We start from the raw sequence: 23,494 nt of genomic DNA, 5'->3' as shown, positions 1-23,494 counted from the left end.
ATGCTTCCGCTAGGATAATCTTTTTGTGCGTCAGATCCTACTTACTCAACCCAACAGCTGCAAAAACGTCACTGCTGCATAATCCCATCTCATCGTAAAAATTATTCTAGACTAATAGAAATAACCACATACAGGCGAACATAAGTTTGTGACATTATAATTATAACTTTGCAACCCGAGGCAAACGAGACCCTATCCTCCATCATTCTGTTCAGTTACTCGTCGTTTGTTTGTAGCAACCAACTTCACCGCAAGCCTTAAACTTCAGTCTCGATCCCAATGTGCTTGTCTCCATGCTTGAAAGCCCCCTGAACAGTGCCCTTGAGCCTGCTGAACTTGCTCCCGACGTGGTCCGCCTCTCTGATCACCCGCCATTGCATCACACCCCGATGCTTCCTGTGCAGCGACCGATGGTGGTCCTTGTACTCCCGCAGCTGACCCCTCAGCCCGGTGTTCGGATCGTCGGGCGAGTTGTGGCCCGGCGCCACGACGCTGAGCGCCGCGTCCGTGCCGCCATTCACTGGTGACCTGAAGATGGTCTTGATCTTCTTGAATCGGGAGAGCGAGAGCTTTTGAGACTGCCTGGACCTGTTGAGCCTGTCATTGTCGTCGTCATCGCTGTCAGGATTTTCAGACTCCGAGTCGTTGGCGTGCGTCTGAAGCTTTTTGCGCGTCTCTCTTTCCTCGGCGGTCTCCTTGTCGTCCTGATTGCTGTTCTCCCCCTGCTCTTGAACACCTTCGTCGTCACTGCTGTCACTATCGTCCGAGTCGTCGCCCTCGTCGCCCTCAACGTCGCGCAGGCCCTCGTCTGTGATGGTGTCTAGACACTCCATCACATTGCGCATGTCTGTGTTCTTGGACTTGGAGGCGTAACTCTTGTGGAAGCCCGAAAGGCCGCGCCAGAACCTCACCGTCATGACAACCTCGCCCAGGTGGGTTTCTTCGTCGTGCATTCCATCGTAGTCGCAGCAAGATTCGGCTCGCTTGAGAGCATCCTTTGAGCCCCGCCATACCTTGAGCGTGACCTCCTGCTCCTCCTCATCCACAAGGTCATGGAGCCACAGCACTGCGAATGCTGCAGTGCTGTTGGCGATGAGCCCGTCTTCTCGAAACTCGATGACGAGACATGAGGCATAACGCCTGCGAACGGGGAGGAACGCACCGTCCCGATGCTTCTTCTCTTTGGGCTTCCACTCTCCGGGACGACCGTCGGATCCGTTGTGCCCTTTCTTGCCACCACGGGGGTAGAGCTTGATCCTGTCCATATTCGTCCGGACCTTGATGCGATTCTTGCGTATGTCGGCAGGCAGAGCCCCGTAGACTTTGGATCTGACGCCATCCTTAATCTCAATGGTGCCGTAGTTCCATCCCAAGAGATTCCTTGGCAGCTTCAGCTCGACGCTACGCCACACCAAGCTGACCCTCGCCCTGCCGTAACCGATTCCGCCAACCAGAGGAAAGTCTTCGTGTAGTTGAGTGCGTTTTGCAAAGACCTTGGCGAGAGGTAGGAAGATGAGGCCGATGAGCGGGTCGTTCTCCCGCTCACGCGAGTCCCGCACCGATATCATGACCTCAGCGGTGCGCCAGTCCTTGACGAAACGCTCCGTCCCAGCGTTGAAAAAGGGCTTCGAGTTCTTCGGCTTGGTGCGCGTCTTGTACACCTTCCTGTGATTAACTATGATGGTGCAGTAGCTGTCAGGCATGTCGTCTTCGTGCTCCGATTCCTCGGCGTATTCGCCGATTGTGTTCCTGTCCTTCTTGTTCAGTCGCTGCACCTCAAGGCCAGTGATGTTGTGTATCTGTATGCTGAGAATCCCCGAGGGGTATTCCTCGGATGGAGGTGCAGATATTATCATGTTATCCTCAATCTCCTTGTAGTCCTGGGCCTTCTGCTGCTTGACTTCGCTGTCTTCCGGCGTCTTGTCCGACTCGCGAAGCTTGTGCTCTGCGATTTTTGACACATGCTCTTTGAGTTGAGCCTTGGACTTGATCTCGGGGTTGTAGGTTTGCTTCTCGAGGATCTTGTCTGTGATGCGAGTCTTGGCGAAATATCCAACGGACCAGGTCAGCGTGCCGGGCACCTGCTCCTCCGAGTCTTCGCCGCAGAATCTGTCCTCCCGATCCTGCATCCGGTTCATGGTCTCCTCGTTGGTCATGAGATACTTCAAGTCCAGATCTACCCTTCCAAGATCGTCATCGGCCGTCCATCTATCAGAGTCCCAGAGTTGCAAGCGCAACTTCTCTTCTGCATTGAGCTCCTCGGGCGTGACGAGGATGGAGGCCCATTCGTGCCAATCGGGGTTCCGCTCTTTTTCCACGATTCGCGTTGCCGACACAGGCTTACCAAACTTGCCCCAAGACACCGTCACGTACGCGTCAGATGTCGACTCGCTAAAGGGGCCCAATCCGACATCACCTTGCCTGAAGCCGCGGGCCTGCTTGATAAAGATCCAGACCACACCGCGTGCCGTCGTGTCCTTCTTCCAATCTTCGCCCACGAGCATGTCCTTCAGGTTCAGGGTAAGGCTCTTTGGTGCCACATATTCTGCCATGGCAGCGTCTATGGCCGACTGCACAAACGACGAGATCAGGGGCACGTCCATGATGTTGAGGTTGTGCTTCGAAAGCGGCACGCAGGACAGACTCGCCTTGGGCTGGCCAAGGAACGTCATGGTGCAGAGGTCGATGAACGGCGGGTCGGGCGTGAGCTGCAAGCGAAGCCTCAGGGTAGCGATGAATCCCCTGACTTCCACCCAGACGGGCACGGCCACGCCTCCAGGGAGGTAAAACTTGAGATACAAATGGGCGTTCTTGGATTTTGACTTGATGGATTTGCCAGAAGAGCGGCTACGATAGGCCACAGCGAGCTCCAGGTTGATAAAGTCGCCCTCCTCGGCCATCATGCCCGTCCTGATGGCGGATGGACTTGACTCTTCATGCTTTGTGAGCGCGTCCGGACCATCCAATTCACCTTCCCCGTCACGTCTCCCGTTGTGATCCTTCCTCTCAATGTTTTCTTCGCCATCGGCGTTGGGAATGTCGGTCTGGGAGTTGCGTTTCGACCCATCTCGTGAGCCTTCTCCAGACTGCTCAATCTTGCCGTCGGCGGACACGGAATGACTAGCTGCGCCCGTGGGTAGCCACCTTATGCCTAGGATTCGGACCGATTCGCTTCCTTGACCCATGTCGTCGACGCTGACCATCTTGATGACCTTGGGCAGAGAGGCCTGCATGACATCCTCGATCATATCTATCATTGAAGCAAACAGATCCGGGTTGATAAGGGGCCATATCGAGGCTACCATGCTGTTGAGCCATTGAACAGATTCCGGTAGTTCTTCTTCCGAATTAACCACGGCGCCCTCTTCACGTTTTGCTGCATCCCAGCTCTCGTCGTCAAACAGCGCCGAGACCCTGTGGCGCATCCAGTTACCAGTACCAACAACGGCCGCAGCTACCAGACCTCCAAAGACGGCCATACCCGCAGTGTTGGAAACGATCCGATACACGGTTCCGAGGAAGCTGTTGGGGCTCTCTTCGGGTGATTTAGACGTCAAGAAGAACACCAGGAACGCCGTTAAACATGAAGTCACAGCCAGGCCCACAATCATGGCCCGCTCGTGTATCTTTTCCAGCTCTTGTTTGAGATGGTCAAAGTCTGGCGGGGGGAACAGGGCCTGCATGCCATTGTAACCACGCTGAGACACGTCACGCTCATCCTCTAGCTCCTCTTCCGACTTTTCGCCGGTTGATGTATAATGTGAGAGTCCTGGTTGTAGATCGTTGCCCGCAGCTGATTCCAAGTCCTTCTCCGTTCTGTCGTGTATGATGATGGGGAGATGCGTGATCGGATCTGTGACCTCTCGGCCGCCGCCCAGCCTCTTGGTCTTCTTCATCACCTTGCGCTTCTCCTTGGGGTCCAGGGCACCTGCAGCAGCCTCTGTCGCCGACTTTTCCGGCTTTCCCTGCTTGTTTCGCTTGCCATGTGTCTTGAGACTGCCATGATGGTGGCCATGGCCGTTGCTGGATTCGTCCTTATCCTTGTGATTACCGTCCACGCCCCCCTTGTCATCCTGGTCGACCGCACGGTCATCTTCATGACCTCCATGGTCATAATTTCCATTAGGGCTCTCATTCCTTGGCCTGTCTGCTCGGTGCCTGTTCGTCGATGGGTATGGATCGTGTTCTGAATGAAGTTTGTCTTCGTCCCTGAAGATGGCCTTTACCGATTCGTAGGCCCGCCTCGGTCTGGAGTCGTCCTCTGGTCCGTGCTGAGCAGCTTCCGTTTGTTGCTGTTGGCTCTCGAGCTCCTTCCTGTGCTCGCGGTAGCTGTGGATTGTAGGGATCGGGTGCCTGCCTGAGTGCGGCTTGGTGTAGAGTCGCCTGCCGAGACCGGCCTCCTGCTCGAAATCATCCGAGGGCGCCATGCTCAGTGTTTCCTTGTGCGGTTTGTGTTTTTGTTGCGTGTCGAATTGATCATTACATATGGCTGAAACGATGCAGACGCAGGGTGTGTTCAGTCTACAGAATCAGGCAGATAAAGCATCTCCACAGAGGTGGTCGATATTCCCAACCTTAAAGCCCACTGTTGGCAGCAACATGTATGACGAAGTGACAGGGTCTTGTTCTCCATTGCTTGGGATTGCTTGGTTTTTTTTTCTGTTTTCCACTCTCTTGCTTGTGGCTCCAGAGGTCTGGGCAAGCTGGGGAAGATGTTGGGTCTGGGCCAAGGTCGGGCGAACAGACGGAAAGCTCCAGAGCCTTATGAGGTCATCCTACAGCGACGACGTTCCCACTGAAACATGATTCCGGTGCACCAAATCAATTCGCTGGGCGAATGACGGCACTGCAAGTGCTGATCGACCCCGCAAGTGGGCCTGGACGAGTCGAGTTGCCCAATAAGCACTATAGTTAATCGGCAATACGGCATCTGCAGCATACGTCAAACAGCACCATGTATCCAAACACAGTAGTGATGTTAAATATACACTTGACTTTTGAGGGAGTAACAAGCTTTGTACCAATGAGCTTCACTGAATGGTAATTTGTTTGTTTTCATATCCGCCCAACATAAGTCAATGGGATTGATTGATCAGCCAAGTCGGGTTCGTCCGACGTTAGCTGAGAATCCCCACACATCATCGCAGAAACCCGGCACCCAGGCCAAGACTTGGATGGATGCATAACAGTCACAACTAATGTGCATATACGAGACCTATATACAGCTTTTCTGTCCATGTTAATGGTAGTCGATTACGCAGGTAATATGGGCATATGGCCTCGTGATTTGGGATTGAGATCAGAAAAAAGTACATAGTTTTCGGTTTAACCCGTCAACAACTAAGAATAATAAATAATAGTTGTAATATACGAACAGTCAGTTTAACGTATTACTTTCATACAAAATCTTAAAAGGCAGCTCTTGCTACTCAATCTCATTTCTTGGCTCAGATAGCCACCTCGTTCGCATGCCGGTCCACGAGTATGACCGTGTGAGTATACTTACGTATGTACATGAGTGTCCATTTCGGACCAAACCGGAGCTCCTTTTCGTCGTCTCTTGGGAACTCGGTGATTTCCAATGCGAAAAACGATGAAAGAAATGACACAGGAAGCTATGGCCCGGTTATTGGAGCAGTGGTGGATTTGCATGCATTGATACCACTTGACCGTTGATATCCTCACAGGGCCAGTGTTTGATTGACTTGCGAAGATGATAGTGACTTTGGTGAAAACCATGATGATGTTCCCCTGTCTCGCAGTCTCCTCTGCTTGTTTGCGCGTCCACTGTGCCTCGGCCAGGTTTGCTCCCTTTTGTTTGAAATCGAGCAGATTGTACGCCTTCCAGGCGATATCCCAGTAAGTGGCTAACTCGTGTGCTGACTGCAGGGTATTTGCGTCTAAAAAAACACAGGAGACCGTGGAGGGGGCTTACATTTTTGGTGATCTCGGCATTTCTGATGAGCGCATTAATGCGGTCTGAATTGACGCCAATCATACTCATCTTGATCGCGTCCTCCTGCAATTTGTGGTCCAGGCCAACTCTATGGGAAGATTCCACGATGAGGCGGAGCTGATCGTCCAGTACCCCGCTTGACGACTTCGCGCTCGCTGATGATTTTATTGGTTTCACGTATGAGGCGCGTCTCCTCCTTGATGGTTATCTTGAATGAATCAGCTTCCCCCTTGGCCTGTTTTTTCACGCGCTTCCAGAAGCTGTGGACGAGCTTGCGCTCGCGTGATGCTTACCCAGAGCATGTCGGAAAGGTAAGCAACTTTCTACGACGGGCTTTTCTTGCTGGAGCAGTTTGTGAGTGGGAAAGACTGACGGTGTTGCTCGCCGCCATGGCGTATATCTCGAGTAGGCCACGTTTTGCTGCGCCTCGTTGGACTTCCACTGCGTGCCCGAGACTAGTCCTTGCAGTCAACGCGGTGACAGAAGGTATGATCTTGGGAGTCTCTTGCGCGTTCGCTATCCATGGTTCCAGGCCACTATTCACGCCGCCATAATGATGAAGTTCCTGGCCCAGGTTGAAGGTTGTGGATATCGGTCCCGCATCGGGTGATGGGGTGATCAGAGTGCCTGCTTTGGCGAAGTCTGTCGGTTTGCCCTGTGCTGGACAAAACAGGCCCGGATTGCGTCTTGTAACCACAATTTGTTGCATATTAGCAGGTACAGCCACCTGGACTTATGGTGAGATGCGACCGTTGCGCAAAGTAAACAAAGCTCTTTAAGCGCCAAAGCATTTTCCAGATAGTCCAGTCCTTTGCCATACACGATATCGACGACACAGAGCTCATCCGCGTGGGACTGGATGCCGTTATCCCCCCTGCGGTTGCCCCCAAATACCAAACAAAATATTCTTGAACGTAAAGCGGTGTTTGTATGCATACGGCCAACTCGTCATCCGTCAGAAGCCTAAACGCCATGAGGTCGTCTAATTCTGCCTGCCTGCGCACCCCACCTTGTACCTGAGGTGACAATAAGCGTTGCAGCTCAAAGTAGGCCAGAGTAACACCCACTCCTTTAGCGCCAGCGCTATGCCTACGACTCAGGTGTTGCAGCCGAAAGATATGCTGTGCTAGTCTACCTTTTGAGTCCCGAACATAACCAAGGTCTTGCCCAGCGCTTTGGTTGCTGGTGTGCAGCAGTAGCTGAATGACGGCTTTCTAGCGACTAGATGAGCCAACAAGCTCTGTCGCCGCTGCGGCATAATGCAAGGCTATCCACCCGCACTTGGCCTGTCTGAGTTGGAGACTTGTGGTGGCTGAGCGGCAACCTATATGGCCGGCGTGGAACCTGACAAGGTCATAGTGAAGCCCGGCTGCAGCAACGTGAAGAGGCGTTAAACCCGACGTTGTTTTAAAGCTTAGGGGCTGGGTCTGTGCAAGCTCTTTCATAAGCTCGGCGCTTCCCGTCTTGACAGCATGGCGTATTAGAGTTGGCAGATAATCATTTTCCTAGTCTTTCTCGCTTCCTGCTTCTTCAAAGTCGAGTTTGATACCGCCCTTCAGAAGTTCATGCAGTTCCAGTAAAGCGCGAAAATGTGGTTTCGTATTTGAATCACAGGATTGAATGACTTGCAATACTTTGTCTCCCAGCGAATTTGTAACCATCATTGCTGCGCTATTCCACTGAATCTGTAATCACTTTCTGGTTCATTTCGTAAAGTTGAGCTGCTGGCAGCCCTTTAAGACGCTAAAAATCAAGGGATAATTTGTGACGGATGACATTTCCGTCTCTCTGACCTTTTTTTTTACAACAACAGGTGCGTTTGATCTTGCGCTTTCACTGCATGGATAGCTCAGATAGATGGCAACCATTGGGCGGGTTGCCGCTTGGATGATAGACAAAAGAGTTGTTCTCCAATGAGAATTCAACTCAAGCACGACTCCAGCGTTGATGGTCAGGTTGGGTGGGTTACAACAGCCCGCACGACGGTTATTATCTTGCCGAGCCATCTGGCCGATTGGCCCATCACCTCGCCTCCTCATCTTCAGTCCTCTCGACATCGTCGCTCCCGCCATATCCAGTCTCTGCAATCTCTTTGTGCTGCCGGTGCCACCACAAGAGTCCCAACTGCACCAGGATACTTGCAACCGTAAATGCAGTGACCAGCGGGAAGCCAATCGGATACCTAGGGGCGTCTGCAACCCGGAACGCGCCCAGCGGAATGGTTGCGTGGCCCGCATATACAATCATAACCGTCATGGCGACAATGATAGACCTCGCCTCGGGCTCCTTTCTCAAGATCTCGGCCATCCAAGCCATCAAACTAGGCCCACCAGCGTTGGTCCCGTAGCTAAGGAAGTAAAAAGCCAGGATGACGGACGTGTTGGCGGGCCAGGCGCTCAGCACGGCCAGACAGATACCATTGGCAACCCCGGAGAAAACGCTCACCTGCCAGCGGCATTTGAACTTGTCCGACACAAAGTTGAGCACCAGGTTCGTGACGATCTGGAGCGCGTAACCGCCCAGCGGCAGGATGTTGACGTGGAACGTGTCGTACACGCGGTTGCCGGCAGCGTCCTTGATGCTTTCCAGGTACAGGACAAAGTAGCTGGTGCCGCGGTGTGCCCACGCGTTCAGTGCAAAGGCGAACAGGAAGAACCAAGTCACCGGGTGCACGATTAGTTGTCCTAGTTTTTTCTTCAGGACCTTGGGAGGAATGCGCTTGGACGTGCTGACGCCAAATTCTCCCATCCTATGCCGTGCAAGCCGCTTCTCCGGCCCCGTCAGCCAGAGAGCTCTGGTCGTCTCTGGGCTATCAGGCACCGTGATGAACGCAATGAGCCCCTGTCCCATGGTGACGGCGCCAGAAATGATAAAAAGCCACTGCCAGCCTGCGAGGCCGTGCACTCCATTCATATCTCGGTAGAGAGCGGCCTGTAGCGCACCGAGGAACATGGCGCCGGCGACATCACAGACTGTGAAGCATGCAACGCGCAGTGCGAGCTCGGCAGGAGTGTACCAGTTGAAAATTAGAGCCACGACTGAAGGCCAGAAGGCAGACGAGAAGAGCCCAAGGAAGAATCGGAGGCCAAAAATCGTTTGGGCGTTGGGGGCTTTGTACGTACTGTGCTCATTCGCAGCCCCTCGTAGTCTCGATTAGGATACCGTCCATTGATGCGGACTCACTTGTGCGTTGAGAAGGGTGACAGTACTTACAACAAAACCAACGCGCCCCATATGATCTCGCAGACCGGCAGGAATAGACTGGGACGCAACCGCGTCTGAATCAGCTGCCCTGGAACCAAGCCCAGCGCATAACCAATAGAGAAGTAAGTGTTGAATTCGACCAGCTCATTCCCTCGCAGTTTCAGATCCTCCCGCATGCCAGAGACATATGCTTGGGTAGTGGCTGACTGGTCCATTTCCTTCATGATTCCTGCCAAAAACATCCACGCCAGCAGGAAGACGTCGAGCTTGAAGACCAAGACATTGCGGGGGTTGCGAAAGTAAGGGATTAGCTTGCCGATAGCAGCAAAGACTCCAACGACTGGTCCTTGATCCGGAGTCGGCGCACTCGATTCCTCAGTTGCCTGTTCGGAGACATCATTCGAAGAGACGCGCTTCACATCTGCTGACTTTGTCTGGTTTGCCTGGGCTGACTTTGCAACCGGCGTGGGCCATATCTGGGAACCCATGTTGGACGGGGCCTGGCGAAGAAGTTCGACGGGCACACAGTCGAGTTCGGCAGGGCTGAGGGAATATCAGACTTTTTTTTTTTTTTCGGCGAAATGAAAACAAACTAGGCATTTTGGTCTTCTTATACTTGGAGCCTCTAATTGCCCTCGAGATCCGCATGGTGAATTAGGCATGCAAGAATGAGGAGTATCCCAACATGGTGGACAAACGCCCCACGCTTGTCAACAACGTTAGCCTGTCAAACTCGAGAGATCAGTAAAAACCTTCTCTTGGCAGCGATTGCGCAACCGCCAGGGTAGTATATTGACATCGGGTTCCCGGTCTAGAAAGCGGGATCAACCCACCTTAGTAGACGGGCAACACGGGGTCGATAAGAGATAGCTGTGTAATTCGGTTATCTAATGGCCCGAACTGCAGCCGGACTCCACTCCGCAGCCACCACCAAATGCAAGACTATCTTCAGTCTAGCTCTAGAACCAGACTTGGGTCTGCATCGCCTTGGCCAAGCTGATTATATCGTAACCCGGATGTAAAAAGTATCGATCAGGGGGATTTTGATCGCGCTAGACTCAGCAGACACACTCGAGGATCTGCATACAAACGGGGCAGGGATGGAATATAAACAGCAGACGAGCCTCGTGACCCCGCGCCTCATTATCCATGGCGGCGCGGGAAACATCACGCCCGAGAACCTCCCGCCGGAGCGCTACAACGCCTTCCGCGAAGCTTTGTTGACCATTGTCACCAAAACACACGCCTACATGACCACGCCCTCCGCCTGCATCGCGGTAGAGAAACCCACGGCGCAGGTCCTTCCGGGCGCGCTCGACGTAGCCGTGCATGCGGTCCTGCAGCTCGAGGACAACCCGCTGTTCAACGCTGGCCACGGCGCGGTCTTCACCCGCGATGGTATCAACGAGTTGGAGGCATCTGTCATGGTGTCACGTGGCCATGCGAAGCGCGCAGTGGGTGTGGCTGGCCTGCGGAGAGTGCGCCACCCCATCCTGCTTGCCCGTAAAATCCTCGAACATGGAGACGAGGACCTCGGCGTGAACGACAATCGCGGCGCGGCTCCAGATGTGCCATCCGCACAGGGTCACACTCTCCTCTTTGGCGAGACGGCCGAAGTCCTGGCGCGCGACCATTACGGGCTGGAGATGGTGGAACCCGAGTATTTCTTCACGCAGCGGCGATGGGACGAGCACCTCCGAGGGCTGGAGCGGGAGCGGCAGTCCAACGGGCGGGCCTCGGCGAGCTGGTCCGCCAAGGAGTACGTACCGCAAGGCACCGTTGGTGCTGTAGCGCTCGATTCGAACGGTGTCATATGCGTTGCGACAAGCACAGGTGGTCTCACCAACAAGCTGACTGGGCGCATCGGAGACACCCCGTCGCCGGGCTCTGGGTTCTGGGCGGAGGAATGGGTTGAAACTGGTGACCCCACTGGTTCGCAGGGCTTGCAGAAGATGCTCTCACAACCAGGTCCAGCTGTTCAGCTGAGCCCTTCCCTCCAAGGTCTGATAGCTGACTGTCTTCCTACCCCACTGCTTCGCATGCCTTTCCCCAACGATCAGAGACGCTCAGTCACCACGACACGCTCCTTTGCTGGGTCGGGCACAGGAAACGGCGATAGCTTTATGCGTGTTGCCGCGCTTCGGACAGTCGCTGCCATGGCACGCTTCAAGCCAATCCCATCATCGCACGCTCTCAGCGCTGTCGCAGGCCCGGGAGGAGAGCTTCAGCGCAGTGCACAGGATAGATGGGGCCTGAAGGGCGAAGGCGAGGGTGGAATAATTGGTATTGAGTGTGCAATCGTCACCGATGACAGGGGTCGCATTGTGGAATCGAGAACCGATGTTGTGCACGACCACAACTGTGGCGGCATGTTCCGAGCGTGGATTGATATCAATGGCGAGGCGCACTTCAAGGTTTTTCTGAACGATGCCGATATGGTCTGACCACATACGCCGACGTGTCAAAGAAGTTGGGTGATTCAAAGCTTGCAGTAACAGTATCATTCGGATCTGAATGTTGTTAGTTAGGTAGATTTTCACCAGGTAGATGAGTAGATCGCCTAGGTTGTGTATTATTGTAATGTATTCTCGCGCATCTCGTAGCGCGGTGTGAGCCCATCTCTAGGGCTCTTTTTGTTCGTTATAGTACACTTGATGCAACACCCACCATCCATAAATGACCCAAAAAATATACAACAGTGACTGCTACGGTGACAGCCTCATCTGAAAAGGAGAGTAGAGTGGTGAACGTCTATCGTTGGTTTGCTGGTATTGTCGTCGATGGTTCGATAGAGTGAATTTATGCCGGAATCGGCTGGGCTTCTGGGGGAGGGGGCAGAGCCTGTGGAAATATTGTTAGGTCGCCATGTAACCTGGCAGAGAGTGTAATCCGCAATAGCACCACTTACCTCGAGTTTTGTGCTTCCCGCCATCATCTTTTGGAATCCGATACCGACACCCTCGATAACACCCAGGAGGACGGCACAGCCGATAGCGTTGTTCCTCGCCGCCTTGTAACCTCCTCGAATGGCTAATGAGCCACCGGTGAAAAATCCAGCAATGATAGCGTTGTAAGGATCCTCCTTCTTCCGGATACCCTTGACCGCACAGTCGAAAGTGCTGAAAAGACCACCCCAAACACCAAAGTTACCGCCTAGAACCGGTGCTCGCATCTTGATGGCGGTCAGCGCGCCGATTCTCCGTTCGCCGTATGGCGAATTTCGGAAACCTTTTACACCATGCCAGATTGTACCGCCTATGGCCTGTTGTTGATGCAAGAAAAAACCTCGTCAGTCCTGAATGGCCACGTTGAAAGCAGAGAACAGAGCTTGTTCGGTGACGCATGACTTACCCCCATACAAAAAGCACCACCAAAGTCATTGAGAATTACCCATGGGCAGGGGTCACGTGTGTGATCCATCGTTGATGTGGACGACGGAAGTGTGAGGGTGAAAGGTGTTTGGGAATAACGGAATTCGCGACGCGGTCCTCAACCAGAATGCGCAACGCAGGAGTTTATAGTCTTTTCGTTTGCAGACTATGTCAAAACTGATGTATTATAGTCAGTTGTATCGTTCGCTGTTGCCGCTCGCTGAGTTTCGTGGATGTTGCGCAGGATCGGGATGGCTGATTCTCCGAGGCTATTAGGAGGGTTCGTGAGATGGCTGATGATCTCAGAGCAAGAAAAAAATGTTTTGACAAACCGTCAGGGATGGAGAACGGCAAGCCCGGATGGTGGCTCGTGCGTCCACGGCGGCCCCACCCTTTTCTGTTCCGGTCCCGGCAGGCCGACCAACCCGGAAGGAAAGATCCTATAGGTTACATCTCTATGAAAGTTCTCGTGCATGCAAAAACTCGTGTCAAGACGTCAATTGATGAATCGCCCACAGGTTCACATAGTTGTGTGGGTGATGTGAATTTCGTGCGTTTGAATGAAACGAGCAACTATAATCCTAATGCCACGTGCCCAAGGTACAAATCTTACTTCCTGTTCAGGCGTAGAAGCCAGTACTCCGTAGTCGGCGGTGCGTTGTGTACAGGCCTGGTTGTGTATCACCAACTGATAAACAGGGGAATATGCAAGGGCCCGACGGCGGCGAAGCGAAGTAGGCGGACGTACCTATCAACTGGTGTCATGTCATTGACCCTTGGGTACTTTCAACTATTTGGCTGGGCAGCAATTACGGATATTCAATAGCGCCACCTCGTCGTTAGCTCAACAAAGGGCGGCGGGCATGCCAATCTGGCATAACTCGGTCTGCAACAAAAGGTGCCGTTGACGTACGCACGTACGAACGTTGACTTATTTCCCCCTCTGTACTCAATTCGATCAATCCTAGAATCACCTCTGTATCTTGATATTTTCTGTAGGTAATAATTCTTTTCCATCCTTATTTCGCACGGGAAACTTTGTAGATTATACGGTAGTTGCTTCTCAAAGCCTTGCATTCGGCCAAGTTGCTTCTGCTCTAGTTCTTTACGAGGGAAACATTTCCTTACTGTTACATTCCTAGTCCACAACACCAGGGCGTCCTGGTTTTTTGTCAAGCCCTCCACCGCTGGCCGCTAGGCATGATGCCATCGCTGGCTCAGAAATCGCATCATCGGTCAGTGCGACAACGAAAGCAATGGCGACAACGCATCTGATACAAATCTCGCCCAATTGCCGGGAACCGTCACCCATTCGCCACAGCGAAGTCGTCTGGAGACTTGAAGGCGGTCGCCGCAGTTCATCATTTGCAGCACAAGCGAATCCTCTCGGCATTGGCGACGACGAAATGGGGGTGGTCGACGACTTTCATTTGAGCAACCATGTGGATAGGAACCGCGAGGAGCACGAAGTGGCAGAAAGCGACTGTCAGGGATGTCATAAGATCAGGGTTGACGAGGAAAGACGGCAGAAACTGAGTTTAGTAGATCTGGGAACGATTCCCGGAGCTGCATTCCCAAATGGCACGGTCGACACTCCTCCCCACTGTGAGCTTCAATATTTCTCTTTTTATCGCATTTTTCCTTCGCCAGATTGTCTTCAATTGCAATAGACCACATCAGCACTGAAGATACTCAAGCAAGCTCGTCAGGACCTTTTTTTTTCGCACCGACTTTCGTCATCTCGCTTCAATTCAAAGAATGTCAAGCATTCAGATGAATGAGCTAGACGTGGTGGATGGGTGGGGTCGCCCAAACTGACGGAGTCAAGCGGCTAGACCAGGTCCCTGCATTGATGGATCAAATCTGTCAAAGCAGTTCAATAATTATTAAGAAGCATACTAACTCAATATTCCCATCCCCAATCAACTATATACCTCAACCGTCACGCCATTTTTCCGGACCATACACTCAACCTGTTTTTTTCCCCGCTGTTTAAGTCTGACTGACATCCTCCGCTCGCCTATCAGCCGGAATCGGAATGCCGCTGGCGGCCAACTCGTCGGCGACGTCACCGCCCTCGAATGGCCTAGCCACAACCTTCCCCGCACACTTGCAGAGTCCAGAACGTATCCACCAGCTGAAACATGACAGCTCTGTTCTGGCACTTGCTGTCAACGACGAGTTCATATACGCTGGCACCCACGATGGCGAAATCCTGGTCTGGTCTCTTGGGACTTTCCAGCTAGTCCATCGTGTACAGGCGCACAAGCGCAGCGTCCTCTGCCTCTTCCTCTCGTCACCGACCGACGAAGGCACATTTCCAAATAACCCGGCCACCAAAGAGACAACAACAAAGCCAAAATCCTCCGACGGCGCCTCCGATCCTCAAGACTCCCGACCCTCATCCCTCCTTTTTTCTTCCGCCGGTGATGCCATTATCAGCGTGTGGTGTCCGCGCACGCTCAAGCGCTTGTACGAGATCTACAGTTCCCACGATGTTGGTGACGTCTTCAGCGTGGCATACTCCTCCCAGAACAACACGGTCTACATTGGTGCGCAGAACACATCGATCCAGTGGGTTCGATTGAACGACCCAGACGCCCGCGTTCTTCATGAGTCTGCGCAGCACCCGGACCGTAGATACCACCGCTTCTTCGATTCCAAGGCAGTCGGGGGCACCAGCACACCACGGCGCAACGATGACCGCTTCTCGATGATCCCCAGGGCGCAGTCCGTCCTTGAGATATCACAGGGTGCGATTCATCAGTTTGCACATTTCGGTTACGTTTATTGCATGCTCATATCCAGGGGCCCGACCGTACGGGTCGGACAAGACGAGGACGTCCTTATATCTGGAGGCGGCGATGGCACGATAAAGCTTTGGAGATTGGCGCACCACCCTGAGACTACTGATGGTCGTGTTCAGAAGGGCGCTGAATATGGTCTAGAAGAGATAATGGTGTTGGGTACAGATGAGGCTCAGTCTGTTTTGTCTTTGGCTATTGATGGGTCATTTCTATATAGCGGCAAGCTTGACGGAGTGATAGAGCTATGGGACCTCGACACCAAACAGAAACTGCGAGTTATCAAAGCACATGACGTAGATGTCATGACAGTGCAGATCAAATGGGGTTTCTTGTGGAGTGCCGCGGCGAACGGCGTTGCGACTGTAAGTTGGCCGAGCACTCAAACTAGAAAAGGAGTTGCTGACATTTTGCGCAGAAACACAGCACCGTCAACGATAACCGTGAAACCAGCCCCGGGTCGGACTTGGCTAGCCACAAATACCGCTGTCTCAGCCGGTGGAATGCTCACGACGGCAAAATTCTCGCATCGGCAGCTACATCCAACAAGGGCGAGCGCTTCTTCATCACGGGTGCGAACGACGACGTTGTGTGCGTCTGGCGCGTAAACGACTGCATAGATGGGGCGACTGAACAAAAGGCCGTGGCTGAAGACGAGCTGTTGCGTTCTCTCCGCAAGTTTGTCTCCTACAAGACCATATCTTCACGCCCAGAATATGCTGAAGATTGCCGTCGAGGCGCCACCTTCCTCTGCTCCTTGTTCAAAAGGCTGGGAGCCGAGGTAGAGATGCTATCAAGTGGTGACGGTAACAACCTCCACAACCCCATTGTTTTTGCCAAATTCTCTGGATATCAAGAGCCCGCCGAGAAGCGCAAGCGGATTTTGTTTTACGGCCACTACGATGTGGTTCCTGCCGATGCCAAGAAAGGCAACTGGGCATCGGACCCGTTTACACTTACTGGAACCAACGGCTACCTGTACGGGCGCGGCGTCTCTGATAACAAAGGCCCTATCATGGCGGCTTTGTTTGCAGTGACAGATCTGATGCAGGCCAAGCAACTGCGCTCGGATGTTGTGTTTTTAATTGAGGGTGAGGAGGAATCGGGTTCACGAAGCTTCAAGGAGGCGGTAAGGCGGAATCGCGATCTCATAGGAGACGTGGATTACATACTGTTGGCGAACAGCTACTGGCTGGACGACGAGACGCCTTGTCTGACTTATGGACTCCGAGGTGTACTGCACGCGACCGTCTGCGTCGACTCACCCCACCCGGACCTTCATTCCGGCGTTGATGGTTCGTACATGATGGCGGAGCCGCTTTCAGATTTGACCAGCCTTCTCAGCAAGCTGAAGGGCCCAGGAAACAAAGTGATGATACCAGGTTTCTACGACGGAGTGTTGCCGCTCACTCCGAACGAGGAGAAGAGATACGATGCCATCGCGACCATGCTGATGAAGCGCAGTCCGGAGAAGGGGCCAGCCGAGGCTTTAAAGCGAAGCTTGATGGCTCGGTGGCGCGAACCCAACCTGACCATCCACAGATACAAAGTGTCTGGGCCGGACGGAAGCCTGGTCAGCAGCCATGCCAGCGCAAACATTTCGTTGCGGCTGGTACCAGGGCAGGAGGTTGATGTGGTGACGGCATCGTTGAAGTCTTTGCTGGAAAGCGAATTCGCCAGCCTGGGCGGTAGCAACTCGCTTAGCGTGCGGATTGACAACCAGGCCGAGCCATGGCTGGGCGACCCAAGCAACGAGATCTTCAGGACGCTCGAGAACGCCGTGGTCAAGGTGTGGGGTCTGGATGCGAATGGGGAGCAGGGCTCGGACGACGGTAACGGCAGTCATAATGGGGCGGAGGCTTCAGCAACTACCAGTGTCAAGACCAGGAAACCCCTGTACATCCGCGAGGGTGGTTCCATCCCTGCCATTCGGTTCTTGGAGAAGGAGTTCGCCGCACCGGCAGCACATCTACCCTGCGGTCAGGCCAGCGATGCCGCGCATCTTGATAACGAGCGACTGAGGGTCCTGAATCTTCTCAAAAGCCGTGAGATATTCGAGGATGTGTTTAAAAGTTTGTAATTGGCATTTTTTGAAGTCAAGAAGCTCTTAGACTATTCTAGATAGAGTTTTGTCTGTACTTGAGCCAAATCCCAGCTTATCATCGGGTTTCTTTACTTTTTCTACTTCTTTTTGACTGGACGTTTATGTTTAGACGGGTAATTAAACTGGTGCTTGCCCACCTTTCTAACAGGTACACAAGTTTGCTCGCACTTGGATGTCTGAAATATCTCGAATTCGAGTGCCCTTTGTGAGAGATATCACTGACCATGGTACAAAGCAACCCAAGTCTGATCAATAGTCAACAATCAGCATTTGAATATAACACTTGATTTAAAAAAAAAAAGAATCCCCGCCGGAAATGCATGAACTGAACCAGTCTTTGGATCCATGGGTTGCACTTCTTGGCAGCTAAATACACGATATGCTGTCAGGCCTCTCCTCAGGGGCAAGTCAACTCTTGTAGATGGACTCCTAACCTGAAGCGCACAAATCATTTCTCTCTCTCTGTTGACCATCCCTTTACTGTAGCGCCAAGCTAAGGGGTTTTTTTTCCTGCGTTGCGGCCATGTTTAGAACTCGGTCATGCCTTCATTATAACTGATACTAGGTTCCGGGATTGTATGGCTCGCGGCAACAGCCCAAGGTACTCACCCCGAAGCTGACTATTGACAAGTTTCTGATATATATATATATATATATATATATATATATATATATATATAAGAGAAATGAATTACTTTATAAGCTAATCAAGACTTGTTTTATCTGCTATCTAACAGTAGCCTTGGGTCATTCATTACACTTTTTATAAACAACTTTTTCACTAGCTCAAACTAGTTGAACTGGATATTAAGCCTTTTGGCCATATGCTGTAGTAAAAGTTCGTTGTTTCAAGCTATCTGCTTTTACTTTAAAAAGCGTTTCCAAACTTGCATTGCTGGGACTACCGCCGCCTTGGCCATTTCCCGCTGCGTCATTGCCAATAACTTCTTAACAAAAGAGTGTTTGCGAATTGAAGATATGAGTTCGCCGCCGTGGGCACATGGACACAACATTAGTGCGCTATCGGGTCCCACTCGGCCGAACTGCGTCCTTTAAGGGAGAGGGGATGCCAAGCTTGGGTCGCAACGCCGAATTGAAACTAATGTAGATGCCTGCCAGGCTACGTGGACGGGTGGTGATGCATCAAGACCCTGCCCACCTCGTGGTTTCAATGCCGACTCGGGAAAGGTCGTGAAATCGGTAGCGAGTTGAGAGACATAGGTGGTGTCAGCCACCTTGCGGATGTATAACATGCATGTTTTCGGGCGTCTCTTCCGTTCGCATTGTGGTAGACTCGGCTCCAATATACCGGTTATAAATTATTCTCTTGTTTGACTATATTTATATACGTAAACATGCATACAATCTTTTTTTTCACTTCTTCTGTTTGGGGCCACAAGGTACAGGCTGCTTTACCACTAACTTTTTTGTTTTCTGTTTAGCGGCTACATACTTGGGTATTCTTCTTTGGCAAAAGACTTCCAATTTGTTCGGGAAGTGCCAACCCTTTTTTTTCTTTCTTTTCTTTCTTCTATTCACCTTTTAGCCCTTAAAGCACGTTCATCTATACAAAAGAGGAGCACACTCTTGAAGTATCTACCTACATATTTGATCACGCATTTTTCAAACCATTACCGCTATGGCCCGCCGCTGCCTCAAACTTGGTTCCCAGAGTCCTCGCCGAGCCCAAGAAGTACTGCAGCATCCACATATGGGAGCAGAGTCCCAAGGGACACGAAATATGTGTATATACCATTGAGTTTGGCAAGACGCCAGGTCGTTTCTTTTAGGGCGATAGGGAAATGCTTGGCGACCGTGCCTTGGAATGGGAATGATGCGGTGTTACGCACCGCGACCATTGTGCCAGACTTGAATTGAGTGGTGGTCAGCCAGGGAGAACATGTACAACCAGCTGGCTATACAATTGAGCCAGAAATGGTTTATGTTAATCCTGTGTAAAGACACTCGGGGATGCGGACGGTTTTGTTAGCATCCGGGTATACTCTTAATTATATGAAAAGAGGATTTTTGGGGATGGGGACTTTTAGGGCGGGACAAAAAAATGATCAGGAATCGTTCCCTCAGTGTAAACTTAGGACAAAGACGCTCTTTTCTGCTTGTTATATATCAGAGCATATTTCTAGGCTACCTATCTTTCTTTCCAGACTACTCGCTGATATCCCTAGGAATTCTTCCCTTTCGCGCTGCTTTAGTCTCCTGGAAAATAATTGTTTCGGCCAATGTCGAGCTTTTAGGGGGGGTGATGTGCGGAAATCAGCCTCACATGGCTCGACTGCAGTTCTTGGAACGGTGTTATCTTTTGTTCAAGATCTGGATCAGGACCTTTTTAGTGCTCAAATGGAGGATGAATGATATTAATTTCTTATTGGCCGCCACAAGGAGCCTCACGTCACGTTCGTAGACTCAAAAATAGACAAACATAACATGTCAAGCCCAACTCTCGCTAACTAGCATAAAACAGACCGTTTCCCTCTGAGTTCCCCCAGCCAAATCAATCAGGCCTAGACCTGAGTCGCTTTGGCACCAACATTATCCTTGTTTCCGTACGTTGCCGGGGGTGTGGTGTTGCCGTCGGCGTGCTCGTTGATCTGCGTGTTCTTGAGGGTCTCGCCCGATGGGGACCCGCCAAAGAGCTCGTCCATGGCCTCAAGCGACAGGCCCTTGGTCTCGGGGACGAAGAACCAGACGAAGAAGAACATGGTGAAGGCGAAACTTCCAAAGAGGAGATATGTGCCGTAACCCGTTTTGCCGCTGGTTCGCATCAAACAAAGACGTTAGCGAAAATGGAAACTAGTGACCATTCAAGAAAGAGAGAGAAAAAAAAAAAGTACATACCCTATCGTTATTAGCATCACCGGCACCGAGCGGGCAACCACAAAATTGAAGAGCCACTGCGTCGCGGCGGCGTAGGAAACGTTGATGGACCGGAAGCGGGCGGACGGGATCTCGGACGCCAGAATCCAGCAGGCGGGACCCCAGCCGAATTGGAAGAAGCTGTCGAGAAAGAAAGAAGGGGAGGGGTTAGTGTTTCCAGTTCAGAAAGGTCGGCTAAAAAGCAAAACTAGTTTCTGCACTTACGCGGCAAACAAAAAGATGCAGACGAGCGCAAAGTAACCCGCCGGAGGCACAGGGTCACCTTCCTTGGGAGGTGCGATGCGGACGTAGATACCGATGTAGAACATGACGAGACCCTGGGCGATGGATGTCCAGAGGAGGGAGCGTCTGCGGCCAAGGGAGTCTGCCATAAAGAGAAGGAAGGCGATGCAGGATAGGACTTTGACCTAGATGGGGGGGTTGCAGAAAACGTGAGTTTGTTGGTCCTGTGGCTGGGTGGAATCGATCACTCCCGCGAATCACTTACCACGCCATAGACACCAGTTCCAAGCAGTTGGCCGTCGAGACCCTTGATTCCGAGATTGGCAAAGATGGTGGGGGCGTATGTGTTGATGGCGTTGGTGCCGGTCTGTAAGAGAAATCGCATCGTGTTAGTCATATGCTTTTTACCCCCTTAGTCGTTACAATGGTATTTCTTTTTGCTTCTTCTCTTTTTTGTAAAAAAAAAAAAAAAAAAAAAAAAAAAAAAAAAAAAAAAGTTGACAAATCATGAGCACGATACTGATGATGGCGCGCTTGCGGTGGATGCTCTGGCGCCAAATCTCCTTGTTGAGCTGGAGCCACGAGGCGTCACCCACAATCTGACGCTCGTGCTCCAGCTGGTCGGCAATCTCGGCCATCTCCTCCTGCAGGTACGGGTGGTCGCTCGGCAGATTTCTGGTGTGAGATAAAACAGCCCTGGCCTCTTCCCAGCGGTCCTTGCGGGCCAGCCACCTGGGGGACTCTTTGCACATCCACATGGTGATGAAGAGCAGGGCGGCGGGGATGCCCTGGACTGAGAGCGGGAGGATGTACGAGGTCTTGCCGCGGTGGTGCAGGTTGACGGCGTAGTTGACCCAGAATGCGATCATACCTCCGGTGACGATGAAGAGCTGGTACATGCCTGTGAGCAGGCCACGGATGGCGCGGGGCGCGTTCTCGGAGACGTAGATGGGGTTGATGCACGACGCGGCTCCCACGCCGAACCCGGCCACGAACCGACCGGCGTAGAGAGCGCCCAGGCTGCCCGAGGCTGCGCCCTGCATGATGACACCGATCAGGATGATGCCCGCCACGCCGAGTAGACAGCTCCTGCGGCCAAAGGCGTCGGTCATGGGCGAGGCTACGATGGCGCCGAGGAAGCAACCGGCTTGCAGAGTGGAGACGATGTTGGCCGCGAGATCCTGGGACCTGTAGTCCTTGTTGTCGGGGCTCAGGCCATAGTCTGCCTTGAAGGCGTCCAGGACGATGACACCACCGATGACGCTGGAATCCCAACCGAAACACATGGCACCGAAGCATGCCTAAATCGGGGACGAGGACTTGATGTCAGAGATCTCTTAGGGAATGGGCTTTCGAGCTTTGACTAGGTTAGTGGCCAAACTTACCGACATGGCTAACGTATATACACGCCATCCGAAAATCTCGGGCGGATCAGTGTGCATGGCATCATTCTGAAATTCACATGGTCAGCAGATATTGCGACCTGAGTTGTTTCCAGGACGCAAATTGACGGATGGTGTCTGACATACTCTGACGATCTTTTGCAAAATCCTCACAGAGGTCTTCCCCATCCTGATTGGGGGTCGAAGGGCAAAGTCCCTTCAAACTGCCGTGCGAGGCTAAAAGGGCGGCTTCTTTGCCTTGTCGAACCAGACAGAACCAACAGCAAGCAAAAACAAAGTCCAAGCAGCGAAGTAGAAGGCAAGAAAAAGGCTTACACCGACTGCAAACAAAATGTCACAACGGAGAACAATTTATCAAGGCATCAAAAAAGAAGGACCGGGGAAGGCACAACATTTCAATGATTGAATGGCTCGCTTAGTTGCAATCAAACCCGATGCAGTTCTTGCAGGCTTCCCCACATGAACCATCTCTCAGGGGGTACAAAGCTTCTGGTTTCGTGGACTGATTGACACTTGGCCTGGGGTTCTGATGAGGGGAAAGGAGTGATATGGGTGTGTGTACGGTACTTGGCACACCCAGCAGGAGTTGCACCCCCGGGAAACCCCCCTTGTCAGCTCTTTCAAGGATCATTCTTTGTTGGATAGTACGACGGTGTTGTTCTAAGTGGGCTACTATCAGATCCGACCAGTGGTTTTGAGGAGACAATATGTGGGTTACATACGCGATGATTAGGGACCCATGGTTCGCTCTAACAGCCTACATAGTATAGATAAGTCTCGTTTGACAAATCAACTGCTGTCTTTTTCTTCAACTCGAGGATAGGAACTGTCCTCGTCTCTCTCTGCGGACTACAGTTAGTCAACTAAAAATTGAGGTAGAACTCCAGAAGCAGAAGCAAAAATCACAGCATTTCCAAGAGAGCATGGAACAAAAGCAAAAATCTTCAGGTTGAATCTGAAGGGGGAAATAAACCAATCTAGATTTCTGGCTGAGGAACGACTCCCTAGCTGTAGCAGGGCCAGGGTCTGGGCCAGGGAAAAAAAAAAAAAACATAATTCCACGAACCAGCGCTCGTTCCTTCGTCTTGGGAAATCACACTTCGAAAAGATGATCCCCCGCCGGTGGCTGGGCAGCTCTGCACGTCAACCCTTGTTGGAGCAACCGATGATAGGGCGCTGAGCTGAGATGACGCTTCTTGAATCCTCAGTGGAGGTCTGGCTAGCAGGGCTTCTTTTGAAAACCATCATGGCTGGTTATCCAACATGACAGCGGTGAGGATCAGCGAGAGAAAGCCCATCACATCACTTGCAGTCGAGTCTGCGTGTCCAGGAACACAATTGCGCCCGGCAAGAATACACGGGCCAAAAGGAGTGTGTTTCTGTCCTGGGCCTTAAAAGCTTAAAAAAACACAGGAAGCGACCAAATTGTATTCGAGCCTTTGAATTTAGCCTAAGGTGTGGGTATTCTTGCGCCCTGTGCTCGTTTGCCATTGCCGGCCCACCATTAGCGGGGCGGGCGGGCGGGCGGAAGCTAA

At 52.2% G+C, this 23,494-nt stretch overlaps 9 protein-coding genes across 9 annotated transcripts; 2 read left to right on the top strand and 7 right to left on the bottom strand.

Moving 5' to 3' along the window:
- Window positions 1–257: 257 nt before the first annotated feature.
- PpBr36_04724 (uncharacterized protein) lies at window positions 258–4,427 on the bottom strand (the record flags this gene model as incomplete). Its single annotated transcript, XM_029891883.1, has 1 exon — window positions 258–4,427. The coding sequence occupies one exon, from the start codon at window positions 4,425–4,427 to the stop codon at window positions 258–260; it is 4,170 nt and encodes a 1,389-aa protein (XP_029750091.1).
- A 1,020-nt stretch (window positions 4,428–5,447) lies between these two features.
- On the bottom strand, window positions 5,448–6,665 carry PpBr36_04723 (uncharacterized protein; the record flags this gene model as incomplete). The annotated part of the gene is made up of 4 exons (XM_029891882.1): window positions 5,448–5,615; window positions 5,686–5,883; window positions 5,936–6,100; window positions 6,330–6,665. The coding sequence occupies 4 exons, from the start codon at window positions 6,663–6,665 to the stop codon at window positions 5,448–5,450; spliced, it is 867 nt and encodes a 288-aa protein (XP_029749108.1).
- A 1-nt stretch (window position 6,666) lies between these two features.
- On the bottom strand, window positions 6,667–7,401 carry PpBr36_04722 (uncharacterized protein; the record flags this gene model as incomplete). Its single annotated transcript, XM_029891881.1, has 2 exons — window positions 6,667–7,170; window positions 7,192–7,401. The coding sequence occupies 2 exons, from the start codon at window positions 7,399–7,401 to the stop codon at window positions 6,667–6,669; spliced, it is 714 nt and encodes a 237-aa protein (XP_029749109.1).
- Window positions 7,402–7,461: 60 nt separating this feature from the next.
- On the bottom strand, window positions 7,462–7,663 carry PpBr36_04721 (uncharacterized protein; the record flags this gene model as incomplete). Its single annotated transcript, XM_029891880.1, is given in 2 exon segments — window positions 7,462–7,641; window positions 7,652–7,663. The coding sequence occupies 2 exon segments, from the start codon at window positions 7,661–7,663 to the stop codon at window positions 7,462–7,464; spliced, it is 192 nt and encodes a 63-aa protein (XP_029749110.1).
- A 315-nt stretch (window positions 7,664–7,978) lies between these two features.
- PpBr36_04720 (uncharacterized protein) lies at window positions 7,979–9,648 on the bottom strand (the record flags this gene model as incomplete). Its single annotated transcript, XM_029891879.1, has 2 exons — window positions 7,979–9,077; window positions 9,170–9,648. The coding sequence occupies 2 exons, from the start codon at window positions 9,646–9,648 to the stop codon at window positions 7,979–7,981; spliced, it is 1,578 nt and encodes a 525-aa protein (XP_029750096.1).
- A 612-nt stretch (window positions 9,649–10,260) lies between these two features.
- PpBr36_04719 (uncharacterized protein) lies at window positions 10,261–11,604 on the top strand (the record flags this gene model as incomplete). The annotated part of the gene is made up of 1 exon (XM_029891878.1): window positions 10,261–11,604. The coding sequence occupies one exon, from the start codon at window positions 10,261–10,263 to the stop codon at window positions 11,602–11,604; it is 1,344 nt and encodes a 447-aa protein (XP_029749928.1).
- Window positions 11,605–11,959: 355 nt separating this feature from the next.
- On the bottom strand, window positions 11,960–12,580 carry PpBr36_04718 (uncharacterized protein; the record flags this gene model as incomplete). The annotated part of the gene is made up of 3 exons (XM_029891877.1): window positions 11,960–12,001; window positions 12,069–12,422; window positions 12,512–12,580. The coding sequence occupies 3 exons, from the start codon at window positions 12,578–12,580 to the stop codon at window positions 11,960–11,962; spliced, it is 465 nt and encodes a 154-aa protein (XP_029749927.1).
- A 1,207-nt stretch (window positions 12,581–13,787) lies between these two features.
- On the top strand, window positions 13,788–17,415 carry PpBr36_04717 (uncharacterized protein; the record flags this gene model as incomplete). The annotated part of the gene is made up of 3 exons (XM_029891876.1): window positions 13,788–14,136; window positions 14,559–15,700; window positions 15,754–17,415. 3 exons carry the CDS (start codon window positions 13,788–13,790, stop codon window positions 17,413–17,415), a joined length of 3,153 nt encoding a protein of 1,050 aa, XP_029749923.1.
- Window positions 17,416–19,961: 2,546 nt separating this feature from the next.
- Window positions 19,962–22,127, bottom strand: PpBr36_04716 (uncharacterized protein; the record flags this gene model as incomplete). The annotated part of the gene is made up of 7 exons (XM_029891875.1): window positions 19,962–20,211; window positions 20,296–20,454; window positions 20,539–20,741; window positions 20,822–20,923; window positions 21,072–21,857; window positions 21,942–22,007; window positions 22,086–22,127. 7 exons carry the CDS (start codon window positions 22,125–22,127, stop codon window positions 19,962–19,964), a joined length of 1,608 nt encoding a protein of 535 aa, XP_029749922.1.
- Between the last annotated feature and the right edge of the window lie 1,367 nt (window positions 22,128–23,494).

The sequence above is a fragment of the Pyricularia pennisetigena genome, chromosome 6 (genome assembly GCF_004337985.1).
Source record: "Pyricularia pennisetigena strain Br36 chromosome 6, whole genome shotgun sequence".
Lineage (NCBI taxonomy): Eukaryota > Fungi > Ascomycota > Sordariomycetes > Magnaporthales > Pyriculariaceae > Pyricularia > Pyricularia pennisetigena.
Note: the sequence above shows the minus strand (reverse complement) of the source record. Positions and strands in the feature narration are given on the sequence as shown.